The sequence below is a fragment of the Bidens hawaiensis genome, unplaced genomic scaffold, assembly GCF_021521415.1.
Source record: "Bidens hawaiensis isolate Kalapana, Puna unplaced genomic scaffold, B.hawaiensis_p1.1 tig00006302_1, whole genome shotgun sequence".
Classification (NCBI taxonomy): domain Eukaryota; kingdom Viridiplantae; phylum Streptophyta; class Magnoliopsida; order Asterales; family Asteraceae; genus Bidens; species Bidens hawaiensis.
The window spans coordinates 701,301-716,055 of record NW_027491421.1 but is presented as its reverse complement, the minus strand read 5'-3'; the positions used below and the strand labels follow the sequence as shown (position 1 = coordinate 716,055).

General features: G+C 38.9%; 1 protein-coding gene across 1 annotated transcript; it reads right to left on the bottom strand.

Annotated features, from left to right (window-relative positions):
• Window positions 1-11,462: 11,462 nt before the first annotated feature.
• On the bottom strand, window positions 11,463-12,855 carry LOC143631980 (NAC domain-containing protein 7-like). Its single transcript, XM_077100586.1, has 3 exons — window positions 12,645-12,855; window positions 12,161-12,432; window positions 11,463-12,017 (listed from the first exon to the last, which is right to left on the bottom strand). The coding sequence occupies exons 1-3, from the start codon at window positions 12,802-12,804 to the stop codon at window positions 11,463-11,465; spliced, it is 987 nt and encodes a 328-aa protein (XP_076956701.1). The 5' UTR covers window positions 12,805-12,855.
• Between the last annotated feature and the right edge of the window lie 1,900 nt (window positions 12,856-14,755).

Sequence of the window (14,755 nt, the reverse complement as noted above, 5' to 3'; positions counted from 1 at the left end):
TTGCCTCTCCATCAGCTGCTCCAATTCCATCATCTAATAAGTCTAACGTCAACATGTCTTGTGTAGCAGGTGATGTAAATGCTGATTGTGGGAAGGTTAACCAGGGTTGTAAGCCAAAGGGAGAGTTAGAACCCCGTTTTGAGTCTTGTGTGGGTTTAACAAAAACTATTAACAATCCTATCTGTAATAAAGTGTGTGAGTCAATGTTAGGAAGTTTAATGTCAGGATCAAAAGTTATATTTTGTGAAACTTCTAGTGATGACAGTTGTACAAATATTTGTAATGAAAGTGAATGCTCTTCTTCTGATCCAAAACGTGAAACTGTTTTTGATGAAACAATTGAAGTCAAGGTTAATGAACTGACTAGTCAGAGTTACTCGTCAATTGATCATAATGTTGAGAACCTAGTAAAAGAGAAATTAAGTTTTGTAAATGAAAAACCAAGCACATCCTGTAAATACGTGCCACCGAAGAAAACCTCATTTTCCCAATATACATGTTTAAACAATAGTTCTCAATATTATGATCAGGTTGACAGTGACTATTATTATTCTCAATAGAAACCTAGACATTCAAACTATTTTGCTTCAAAATTTTCAAATGTTCATCATTATCAGACAGATACAAGTTATAGACATGTTAACCCAACTGCATCACCCTATTCCATATATCTTAGTGACTAAGATATCTATAAATGCAACCAAAGAAAATGTTGCTTTGTCTATGGAAATCCTTCTCATCTTACGAGACATTGCAAGAATTGGCACAAGCAACAAAGAGACTTTAACTGTAAGTTTGGTCAGACATTTCCCAAGTTTCCTGCTCAAACTAACAAAATGTCTAACCAAACTTATACTTCAGCCAGTGAGATGGATTTAGGACCCAAAAGAACTGAAAAACCCAAGAAACCGTTTTGGCTAACCCAAAGGGAACGGAAGCGGTTGGCGAACGGGTCTGAAGCTTAAAAGCCCAGGAACCCTTCAAAAGTTTTCACCAAGGCTAATCAAGAAGATTTTCGGGTTATGCCTAAACCAAAACGAAGGCAATCTAGAAAACCGTTTCAAAGCCAAGGGAATCATAATTCAAGTTCCTCGATCGAGGGATTGCTCTTCAGATTCTGATTCACCAAAAGAATACATTTTCAGACATCATAAAATTAAACTTGGTGATTTTGTGTTTAATTTTCCCGAGACAAGTACGTCTCGGAAAACCCTCCACTAACTAGTTGTTCGTGTGTGTAGGGTCAGCCTGGAAGGCCTGTCAACAGTATTTGGTACTTAGACAGTGGCTGCACACCCGACACATGACAGGAGACGAGTCACTGTTGTTTGACATCAAACCATTCGATGGTAAACATGTTTCCTTTGCTGGTGACATTGGAGGAGAAATAAAAAAACAAGGAAAGGTCTCGAATGGTACTTTGACCTTTGATGAGGTCAATCTGGTGGAACAGCTCAACTACAGCCTGCTCAGTGTCTCCTAAATCTGTGATAAGAAATTTTCTACTCTTTTTACAGCAAATGAATGTCTTATTCTCAAACCAGGTTTCAAAGTCCCTGAAGAGTGGATTATGTTGCGTACTCCGAGGCAAAACGATGCCTACATTCTGGACATGATAAGCAATTATTCCATGCGTTCTGCTTCTTGTTTGATGTCCAAGGCATCGGAGAACGATTCATCTTTATGGCATCGACGTTTAGGTCACGTCAACTTTAAGAACTTGAATAAGTTGGTTAAAGGTGACCATGTGAGGGGCTTACCTGTAAAATCTTTCCATTGTGCTGAAAAATGTTTATCTTGCTCTAAATGAAAACAACACAAACTCCCTCACAGACCCAAGACCGTCAATTCCATAACCTCCACTCTCCAGCTATTGCACATGGACCTCTTTGGTCCAATTCAACCAATGGCAATAGCTCGAAAAGCCTATTGTCTGGTTATTACTGACGATTTCTCGCGTTTCAATTGGATATTTTTGTTAGGGCACAAAGATGAGACATCGCAGTTTCTACTCAGGTTTATTGTGTTGGTTGAAAATCAAACTGACAAGAAGGTGAAGTGTATCAGGATTGACAATGAAATAGAATTCTGCAACAAAGTGATGGATGAATTCTGTCACAACAAGGGAATTCTTCATCAACTCAGCGCACCTTACACTCCTGAACAAAATGGGGTGGCTGAACGAAGAAACCGTACGTTGGTTGAAGCCGCTCAAACAATGCTGTCATATTCAAAACTACCATTGATTTTCTGGGGTGAAGCCATCAACGCAGCTTGCTTTACCCAGAATCGTGTGCTCCTAAACAAAAGATTGAACAAGACTCCATATGAAGTCTTCTATGGAACGAAGCCAAGGGTAAATTTCTTCAGAACGTTTGGATGTCCCTGTACCATACTCCAAACCAATGCTTGAACAACCTCCAAGTTTGCTGAAAAGGCGGATGAGTGCTATTTTGTTGGTTATGCTGCCTACAAATGTGCTTATCGGGTATATAACAAGAAAACCATAGTGATCTTAGAGTCTTTCAACATTGATTGGCAAGAATTGAACCCTAACGATGCACACAATGGTCCGGACTGGATGTTTGATTATGAAATTTTGTTCAAGCAGTTTCGTGGGATGTATGTAAACCCTGTCGTACCATGGTTTCCGGTTTCTGCAACTCTTCAACCTACTGATGATCAGTCTGTTTTGATGCATGCTGTACTGAGAGATCTTAGAGATGTTGATATCGCTGCTCCTGCACATGTACTTAATGTACAACCTGTGGCTAATCCACCAGCCCCGGTAAATGATGTGCAGCCCTCTGCAGACACCATAGAAATGCCCGTTGTTGAAGACATCACTGATTCTGATACTGATTCATATGTATCAGCCGACAATGAAGAAAATGTTCAAGCCGAACAAGCAGAGCCACCTCCTGCAAAACCAAGTGTGGTGGAATCTGTCCCCACACCTCCCTCGGAAGAATATAATCAAGGTCCTGTAGTGGAGGTTGATGCATCAAATGTGCAGGTTAATCCCCGTCAAAATGAAACTTCTGATAACACCAACACAACCTCTGTTCCAGCCGTTGTTGTCCCATTTTATGACATCCTATGGGAAGGACCCATTGCCCCAGAACACGTGGTTGATCAAGAAGAAGGCGAAATTGATCCGCAACCAAATGCTTATGTCCCTACGACCACTGTTTTTCATCCCATAGAGAGCATGACCATCGAGCTTGAGGCAAAACTAGTCGAGCATGTCAAGCAAATTCCCCAGTTACCGATCCATCATCAACATCCGACTGAGAACATAATTGGAGATCCGTCCGCTGGTATTCAAACACGAAGCACCTCTGGTACAGTTAACAGATGTCTTTTTGCTTGTTTTATTTCACAGATTGAGCCCAAGGACTACAAAGTTGCATTGAAAGAGAACTCTTGGGTGGAAGCAATCCAAGAAGAGTTGTTACAGTTCAAGAAGCTGAATGTTTGGAGGCTAGTGAAGAAAGAAGATCATAAGAAGCCAATTGGAACGAAATGGGTGTTCCGAAATAAGAAAGATGACAAGGGGTTATCATTAGAAATAAAGCCCGGCTGGTTGTGCAAGGCTTTTGGCAACTTGAAGGTCTTGATTACGATGAGTCTATGCACCGGTAGCCAGATTAGAAGCAATTCGTATCTTTCTGGCATATGCCTCGTACATGAACTTCAAAGTATATCAGATGGATGTCAAGACTGCTTTCTTATACGGGAAGGTGAAAGAAGAAATCTATGTTTGTCAGCCTCCAGGTTTTGTAGATCCAGATCATCCTGATCATGTTTACCGACTTGACAAGGCTCTAAATGGTCTCCATCAAGCACCTTGTGCTTGGTATGCCACACTGGCAGACCATTTGGTGAAGAATGGTTACAATAGAGGGAATCGTTGATCAAACTCTATTCATCAAGAAGGTCAAGGATGATCTCATTCTGGTGCAAGTGTATGTTGATGACATTATTATCGGGCCCACGAATGAGAATCTGTGTAAGGAGTTTTCAGAGGTTATGCAACAGCGATTTGAGATGAGTTCGTTGGGAGAAATGACTTTCTTCCTGGGTCTTCAAGTTGAGAAAAAGATAGACGGTACTTTAATTCATCAGGTGAAGAACGTTCACGACATTGTTCAAAAGTTTGGGTTTAAGGACTCAACTGCTTTCATGATTCCAATCACTACATGACCTGTTCTCGCTCCTGATCCATCAGGAAAACCAGTCGATCAACACCTTTATAGGTCAATGATTGGTTCCCTGATGTATCTCACTGCTAACAGACCGGACATCATGTTCCCTGTTTGCCAGTGTGCTAGATATCAGTCTGACCCGAGAGAATCCCATATGACGGCTGTCAAGCGAATATTCAGAGGAACATCTGGCGGATGTCAATTCCTGGGAGATCGGTTGATCTCATGGCAGTGCAAGAAACAATTTACTGTCTCCACATCCACAGCATAAGCAGAGTACATTGCCGCATCCAGTTGCTGCTCTCAAGTGATACGGATCCAGCATCAGCTACTGGATTACGGTTTGAATTTCTTTGACACAACGATCAAATGTGATAATGAGGCGGCCGTTGCAATCGTTAAAAACCTGGTCCATCACTCAAAGACTAAGCACATTGACATCCGAATACACCTTATTCGTGATTGTTTTGATCGTAAGCTTGTGAACATAAAAAGGGTCCATACTGACTTTAACTTTGCAGATCTCTTTACCAAAGCTTTTAGTCGTGCCTGATTTTTGTTTCTCGTCGAGTCATTGGGCATGATATCTTTTGAGTAAATTTTATCTTTAGTTTTTAAAATTGTAAATATTTTTCAATATGTCACAATTTTAGAAGGAGAAAATGAGGTAACTTTAACTCACCAAAAAGATTTTAAATTTACTTTTACAAAATCCAAAATCAAGTCACTTGACTTAACAAAAAGATTTTCATTCTTGTATATAATATTAATTTTATCTTTATTCCTATTTAAGTAAAATTTTAGAAAATTCAAAAAGAATTATCCCGTTTAGAGGGAGCTCCTGTCTAGAGGGAGTCGGTTATTTAAAAATTTTCAATTAAGAATTTGATCCGACCCTGTGGAAAGTGATAGTACATTGGTATGTAATGATTCTAGCGCATGAAAAGAGTAGAACAAAAGGGTACAAGGTCATTCATCAACATGTAGATAGGCTTGACAAACAAGTCAGTGTTGGGTGATATAAACTTAAACTCATGTCGTTGCTAGTGGCTATACATTTAAGAAGCGGTTGCATGATTCCGTGATAGTCATATCAGTGAAGGATGAAATGTAATTACACATGTCATACCCAAGTCTCTCTTTAACTGATCACAGTCGTCTTATGAAATTCGTGTCAATTTTATTTTTCATTTGAGTCAAGAAAAGACTCATAGAAAGGCAAGAAAAAGAAAAACAAAAGAGTCAAGAAAAGAAAAAGAAAAACAGAAAAACAAAATGAAAAAACAAAAAAAGAGTCATTTAGGATTTAACTTCTGCTTTATTTCTTCATTTATTTTGATTCAAGCCTTGGACTCTCTCTGTTTGTATTTATACAAGATCTGATTGTTAAGGCCCTGAATCTTCTGCTTTATTTGAACTTTTCTAGATCGAGTCATGTGTGCAAAGCACAAAATGTCAAGTGTACAAAGTACAAAGTGTCAAGTATGTTAATAAGAGTACTGTGATTAACTAAAAAGGTTTAAGTCAAGTTGAGGTGATATGTCAACACAAACAAGGCCCGTGATATTATGAAATCAGTAATATGTCTGATTAAGTCGGGACCACATAAGCATCATGCCTAATTGAACCTCTAATGTATCACGTTAACTACAAAACACTTGTCAAGTTAAACAAGTGTCTGGATTCGGTGAGTAAATGTTTTTCAGGTTTGAAAATGCAACTATTCTTAAAGATCGAGGACCGAGAGTGTATTTTAGATGAATACTCACGATGTTTTGACCTTATTGCGAGATAGGCTGACCCTATATATAAGGGAAACCCAAAATATCTTTCACTATTCACCAAACACTTTTACTTTTCACTCTCTCTCTCTTCTCTCTCATCTTCATCCTTCAAACCCTAATATTTTTCAAATTTTTCAAAGAATCCGGCCCTCTTTATCAACTATGCCGTTGAATCCTAATCATACTCCACCGGTATAACTTCATAACACCATCGTTCATCTTCTTCTTCTTTGTTTCTGGGTTCTAGTGGATCGAAACGGCGGTTCTTATGAATCGTCTGCTAGATCTAAAATGGATCTTCATGATTTGTGTTGTTTTCTTGCTTAGAACATGTTTTTATTGCTTTAAGATCTTGTTCATCATTATTAATTGTTAGTTTTAGGTTTGTTTATTGTAAAGTTTGTATATCTAGGGTTCTTCGAAGTTTCAAGGGTCAAATTGACCAAGTAAACCAACGGGTTGTTGAACCAAACTCTCTAGAAACCTAATTCGGATCTAGGCAACACCCAAGAAATGAAAAGGGGATCTAAATGGGCAAAGTTAACTTTTTCGCATGGACAACGTTTCGCTTCGCGTGGGCATGCGAAGCGAAACATCTTCTGTTTCGCTTCGCACCCCATGTGAAGCGAAATAGGAACCATGCGAAAAAATCACACAGCAAATTTTTCAGAAACTTCAAACTGAAGCTACTGGACTGTGTTTAGACATAAGGACTATTTGGACTCTTGGACTGTTTTGGACTTAAACTTTGTACATATTGGACTTAGTAACTTATAAATAAACTAAAAATTAACTTATTAATTTATTAAATCTAAAATGTACATAATTAATTAACTATAAGTAATTAATTAAATTAAGTAATATATAAATATTTAAGGCATATGTATATCACTTATTCTGTTTTTGTTTTTATTTAATGATGATTCTCATCATTTAAATGTCTAATTTCAGGGTCATAATCAATTTTGTGCTCTCGAGCTTCCAAAAACAAAGGCAGACAAAGTTTTCACCTCTATGGTGAAAGGACTAAGACAGACTCTCGTTGCATATGCTATCTCTGCAGACCTAGCCGTGTATTACAAATGGGTGTTGGATTTCTAGGCATTTGCAAAGCCTGCTGATGATGCTTTGTCATTTTCTACTAAGGTGGCTGGAAAGGAACTAACCATCACTGAAGGGGATATCAGAAGGATATTAAAGATCAAAGACGAACCGAACTACTTTTATGAGAAAGGGGACAGGGCGAAGTTGGAAGAATTTGTTGCTCAGATGGCCTACGACACCGAGTGGAAGAGTTTGGAGAAGAAACATCTCCCACCCTATTGGAGATTCCTCTTTCACATCGTTACACATTGTTTTGCTGATATTAGGGGTGGGTATGACAGCATGAGAGTAGATTGGGTACGGATCATGTACGTCTTCAAAACAAAGGAGAAGTTCAATTATTCTAGACGGATATTCTTATGCATGTTCGCAAATGCAAAGAATGACTCGGGGTGGCTCATGTATCCGAGATTTGTGTAGATGCTGTTAGATGATATGATTCCAGAGGTTCTAAGACCGGGGTCAAAGAAGGATAAAGACAAGAAATCTCTTCCTGAGCCTTATCACGTCAACGAGATCAAGACGTCGATCTTTGGTGTGTTGCTGAGCACCAAAGGAAAGGGATATCATTGTGAGGGACCGCGACCGGGTCCGAAGTTTGGATTGTTCTAGGAAACAGAGCCTGCTGGGGATGGGGCGTCTGTTGAGAGTGAAGAGGTTGATGAGCCAGAGGTTGAGGCAGAACAAGATTCGTCTGATGAGCCTCCTGTGGACCGTATGAAAGCTAAGCATGATCTAAAGAGAAAGGATACTGAGAAGGGCAAGGTTGTTGATTTGGAGGAGGAAGAGGAAGACCAGCCGCCCTTGAAGCTTCTGAGGAAGCTTGGAGACTCCAAGAAGGCTCCCAAACTCGTTGTCAAGATTCCCTCTCAAGTTAAACCCTCTGACCAACCCATAGTCACCAAAGAAGCCTTAGCCAAAGCCATCCAGGACTTAGATGTAACTAAAATCCAAATCCCTACCTATAGGAAGCCAAAGACCAGAAAGAAAGCAAAATCCAAGAAAACCAAATCCTTACTCCACGACTCACCCGAATCCTCACCCGAACCCACTCCAATAGACCAACCAATATCGACCTTCCTACCCCAAATACCACCCTCACCACCTCAAGACCAACCACGACCATCTACACCGACTGAACCCATTCAAACCGAATCCATAACCACACCACCTACACAACCTACCTCAATTTTCACATCCTCTATCTTAATCTCACTAATCTAAACAACCAGCTTATGGAGCCAAACCGTCATAACTTCACCATCCCAATCCATTACCCTACCTTTGCAAACAACCTCACCACCCACTGTGTCCATCACACCACCATCCACCATCATCTCACCCAAACCCATTGCCCGAGGGAAGTATTCGACACCTCCAGTATACGCCGATCCTATCCTCGATAGGATCGTCGCACTGGAGGAATCCAACGCAAAAAGGGCGGAACGAGAAATAATGCTCCTCAAGTTCATCAAAGATATGAAACAGAAGGCGATTGAGGATGAGAAAGAGAAGGCAGCTCTAAGGGAGAGGATAAGGGTATTGGAAAAGCAGAAGGAGGCAAGAGATGCACTTGCTGTAAATCAAAGATTGTTGACAAATACTTTCCATACACGAATCCAGAATCTACAAGTGCTAATGAACCATGAAGCCTCTGAAAACGCAAATTTGAGAGCAGATCATTCACGGCTTGGAAATAGAGTGGCTACACTAGAACAGAATTTACCCGCTGCCACTGTTCTTAAGTCTCGTTTGTTCAAGAAGATTGATGACACAATAACAAAGTCGGACATCGAAAAGGAGGCAACCAACTCCAGAGTATCCGTTCTTGAAGGCCAGCTTGCCTCCTCTGCCTCTCTCGGGTCACTTATGGCAGAAAATGAATCATTCATAACCGAGATAAAGGCCATCAACTCAAAAATCAAGGAGCACGACCGTGTTAGCAAACAACAATTAAAGACTAATGAAGAGTTCGTGAGCAAGCACCATGCCACCTCAGATCTTATCGGCATTCACGAGGACGACTTTCATGGTCTGGAAGATCTACTGGATGTTGTGTTTAGGGGATGGAGAACGTCTGGTGAGACTTCTCAGGCTGGTGGATCACAGCCTACCGCGGGTCCAAGTGTGGCTTCACGAGGAGTTCAGTTTGTTGATTCGGAGGAAGAGGCAACTGTTGGTGGTGGTGACGAAGGAGATGATGGTGATGACGGAGATGATGAGGGTGATGATGAAGATGATAATGTGCATGACAGTTTTGATGAAGATGATGATGACAATGATGATGATGATGATGATGATGATGATGATGGTGCTGGTGGAAATGGAGGAGAATGAGGGGACGGGGAAGCAGGAAGTGGAGGTGGAGTTAACACTCAATCACCTCCACCCACTCAACATGATTATGAAGACCCTGCTGCCCATGATTCAGCTGGCAAAGTCAGGGAACACGACACACAGATCAGTGACATGTACAAAGAGGTATTCCCTGAAGGTGATTTTGCAGGTATGTTGGAAGCATTCATTGAAGCAAGAGAGGACTTGGAGCAGTACATTACAGCTAACACGGAGAAGGCAGTAGAAGACGACTACCTCAACTACTCGCCAAATCTAGATACACCTCTAGCTCAAGTTCAAGCTTCAGAGACTCCTGCCGCTAATCCCGTCTCCAATCCAACCGCTGACTTGACAGAGGAACCACCAAAGAAGAAGAGAAAGAGTCATATTGTGTCAAGTCGTGCATGTGCCCGCGAGCTCAACTACCCTTACCATGACAATTCGCTGATCGTCTACGTGAAATATAATAAGGAGAACAATTGTTGAGCAATCAGACGATATAGCGGCGATCTGATTTATCTCGATCACCACGAGCTGAAGACGTTACCAGAGCTTGACCTTAATTATCTCCGAAAAGCTCTAGGCCATGGTGCGGTTGGGAGTACGTTAGAAAGTTGGGTCCCAATTTATCTACATCGTCAATCGAAAATGGACTACAAAGATTTCGAGCTGAATAAGGGTTGCAAGTACAAGAACCCAAGGGAGATAGACCCAGCCACCGGAGAGCCACGAACAATGTGGAGATACAGGGCACCAAAGGACTGTCATATAATCTACCATGGTGAGCCCTATATTCCTAACATCCTCCGAGACTTCATTGGCTGGGAATTCGATAACACGACAGGGGAGGCCGTCATACGCTGCAAAGATCTGCCTGAGATCCGTATATTTGACGAGTGCGAGCTAATGGGGCTGCATATAGAAGATGTCAAGAAGCTCTAAAACTCACCCTTGGGAACCGTCGAGGACATCGGTCGTCGGAACACAAACGGGATAGTTGAAGCCTTCAACAAGTTTGTTAAAAGAGTTGTTGAACTTCCACTACCCGAGGACGGCTGGCTAGAATACGACACCGACGGTTTTCAACACTAAAAACTAGAGGGAGATTGTTAGACCCATTTTGTTTATCTAAGTATTTTGTATTGAATGTATTTATTTCTCTTGAACTTTATTAGATTATTTTGTATGTATTGGCCCAAGGGAAATGGCCCAAGGAAAAAACATGTAATGTAGCCCATTGGGCACTTTGGAAAGGAAAACAATCTCTCTCATGCATGCTCCTCTATAAATATGGAGCATGCCATGAGAAGAACAACCTTTTGCCATTTTGTCTAACACATACACTTTCTCTCTATCACTTTCTCACGTGTCTCTCTCTCTCTCACTACACCCGAACATAAACTCAAGATCCGAGACCTCTTGGTTGCTTAGTGTGATTTCCGCTAGCACTAAGTTCGGTTGATCTAAGAACGTTGTTAGATCCACCCGCCACGGGACCTACAATATGTTTCTAGATCATAGTTTTGCTTCTTATTTCTTGCAAAGATCTTGATAATTTTCTATTCAATGCAATGTTTCCGGATCCTGTTTTCTTACGTAATTTCTTGTGTGTTTGACATCATTATTACACAAAAAGATCATCTATGAGCAAACAGATGTGGTAAAAGATTACTGAAACAAAGAAATAAGAAAAGTTTTATATATATATATATATCACTATTTGAAACAAAGCCAGCTTAAAATTTTGAGTTATACATACAACATTGTTAACTAGTCAGAACAATTTTGAACAACCAAAGTACGTACCTTCACACATAAGTGATATGTTATATGAATACATACATATAATGTATCAACTGAAGAAATCTCCCCAACAAATTAATTTGACGAAAACCACTTAAACCATATTGTTTATTTGGTACAGCAGTTTGATTTCAGTACTTACACTCTAGTTATCATAATATATGAGCCCTTTTCCCTTTTCTGGTTGATTTAATTAGAAATTGGATTTATGTTTTTCAGTTAATTATTACTTCCAAAGATCAACCTGGCAAGTGGAGGTGGATATTGAAGCACATTCTGAAGCCATTTCATCGCTCTTAGACTCACTTAAAAGTAGGTTCATATGTTCAGCCACTTGAAGAGATGATGTGGGAGGGTTGGAAGATTCTTGATCATTACTAAGCTGGGAAGCAACAAATTTATCGAGTGCTCGCCAATCAGTCACTTGAAGATCTTGTTCACCACTGTTACCATAAAGCATATTGATGTTCAACTGCTGAGTTGTGTGGTCAACATTGGCAGCAGGAGGATGTGGAATTTTGGGAGATTCTAATTGAGGAAGTTGAAGGAAGGAGTGATCCTGAGGCAAGTTGTAATGCAATTGATAGAGCTCAGATTTTGCAGGAATTTGGTGCTGGTATGAACTATTTGAAGTGTAAGGATGAGTTATGCTTCGTGGTGATTCAAAATTTGGCATGAATGAGACTTGATCTTCAAACCAGCTTAAAGAATCGTGTTCATCCATCCTACGTACCGTCGTTATTCGCTTCCTGAATACCCTGCATACAACCCATCCTTCTTCCTGTTGCAAACAAAACCGTAAATTACCAAGAAAATTACAAAATCAAAGCGTCCTCATTTAAACATGTTTTGTTCCAAGTAGAAAGTGATAACATCATACTGAAAAGGCAATCGAAGCTTTTGAGTTTATGAAAATTTACTCACCTGAATGGTGTTGTTTTCATTTGTTTCTAGTCTATACTCATGCATGATCCAGTCTGATTTCTGCCCATTCGGAGCTCGGCCTTTGTAAAACACCAAGGTCTTTCTCATGCCAACTAAATTGTGCTTGGAGAATATGGCCTTGTCTCTTCCAGTGGCTTTCCAAAAGCCAACTTTTGTGGCTCTATTCGTGCGCGTTCCTGTTGGGTACTTTTTATCTTTGTGGCTAAAGAAATACCACTCATTTTGCTCCTCAGTTCCTAGCTTGCATAAATCTGGTTAGATAATAGCAAATTGTTATAATATATATTAGAAAGATAACCTTTGTATTTAATTGTTAAAATTAGGCCTCAGAAAGGTTTGCATCCATGGTATAAGTACACATAGGTAAGTTGTAGTTCACAACTCAGAAATGTATCAATATAGATTATTTTGGAGTGCAAATTTTCAGGAACCTCTAACTTGGTACATGATGAACTGAAAACACCTTGAAGATCCCATGGCTCAATTCTGTAGAGATCAATGTCCTTAATTACATCAAGATCTATTCGCTTTGATGCAATCTTTTTCCTGAGGTAGTAATCTACAAGTTCTTCATCCGTTGGGTGGAATCTAAAACCAGGAGGAACATGTGAAAAGTTATTCATGTTTGTTACCTGCAATTCAGAAGTATAGCACCATCAATTTTCAGTGGTTATACTATATACATATATTGATTACGTATCCATCTTTGCAATACGAAATATAATTTAGAGCATCATTAGTACTAACACAATGATTGTGAGTGTGTATGTGTGTGTTTCCCAACTTAATTAAGTTCATCAAATTATGCAGCAGCTAAAAAGAGTGAATCAACAAGAACCATGAAACTACCATTCTACATATGTTTCATGGTTAACCATGTTAGAAGTTAATCAAGAATCGGAAAGAAACAGAGAAAAATATGTGAAAAGGTTGTCAAGAAGAACTTTCTTTGCCATGAAAATTATAAAGTTCATCAACTATAAGCCTAACCCTAAACTGTTTACCTACGTTTAATTTGCTCAAATCAAACAAAAAGTTCATTTCTTGATCATCCAGTACAACAAATGGCGAATCTAAACATATGCTTTACGCAACGAATGCTTATTGTCGAAGAGAAGAAAAATCTTACTAAGAAGAACTGTGTATGGTAGAAAATAAATCTCATGTGACAATTGAAATACAATGTATTTGCCATGCGTTTCATGAAGAAAAACCCTTTGGTTACATGACAATTAAGATAAAAACTACTCAAGTTTGCTTTTCCTTAGGAAGCCACTCAAGTTTTCACCACTCAGAAAAGGTGACAACATGATAATAATGCGCAATCAAAATACACAAGAACTTTACTTTGTGAACATGGAAATGTGCTTCAGTTTTATACATATATAGTAGTAAATACTAAAAGTTAAAAAGACTCAATACAAGAAAGTTTTAAATTGTTCTTGGTCATAGAAATCTAGCAAGAACATCAATCTCATACCTCAATTTTAGATAACTAAGAAAAGAAAAACCAAATCTAGCAAGATGCATTTCAATGAAGTTATTTTAAATTAAACTTACCTTTGCACCCTAAATCATCCAAAAGAAAAACTCCTTTATAGCACTTCCAATAGATTCAAGATGAAGAAGATACAAGAATATTATGAAAGAAACCTTAAAAATGAAGATGTTCTGCACTTAGATCAGCCTTGTTCTTCTTCTAACAAGCAAAAGAGATGCAAAAAGAAGCAAAGAAGAGTGGAATCTTTGTGGACCAAAAAGGGTTTTTAATTTCCTCGGGAATTGAAGTGAAAAAAACTTGTCTTTTTTGTCTATCAGATCCCAAAGAACACAAACCCTAATGGAAACAAAAACTCACTTAGTTTATATAAGTGTAAGCTGGATTGTCGGAAAAGCTTGCCGTTAAAAAAGGGATGATGATGTTGGGGCGGTGAGATACTACTCCACCACACCACACACCACCAGCTACTGATGGTGATGCACCAAACCAATATAATATATTAGATAATTAGATATATCACAACTAGATATTTAGAGAAAGAGAGAGAGAGATGAGTGAGATTTAAGAATTTGATGGCAATGGATCACTTAAAGAATTCACACACAGGGGACCAAAAAGAATGTTTAGGAAGCTTTTATATTTGAGGGTCTTCTGTTTCAGCCTTCTGATTTATAACATGACTAAATAATAAGTTTTTCATTTCTTAAATAATTTACAGCTCTTTTGCGTAGACAATATGTGAACTAATATTATCCATTTTTATTATACCATGAATATATAATATGGTGGTCCATATTTTGAGATATTATCCTTTTCATTTCGATATGAAATGAATACTTTTCATAGCTTGAATTTACGGTCATTCGATTGTCTTCAGTTTTGTGCGATGATAATAATAATAATAATAATAATAATAATAATAATAATAATAATAATAATAATAAATAATCATCACTAAGTTGTTAAATATTTCATGTGTAATGGTGGGTTAACAACGTTCAATGAGTTTTAATTTACTATAATCATGCTCATGGAAATCTATAACGCTATGTGTTTGTGGCTTAGTTCGAGAT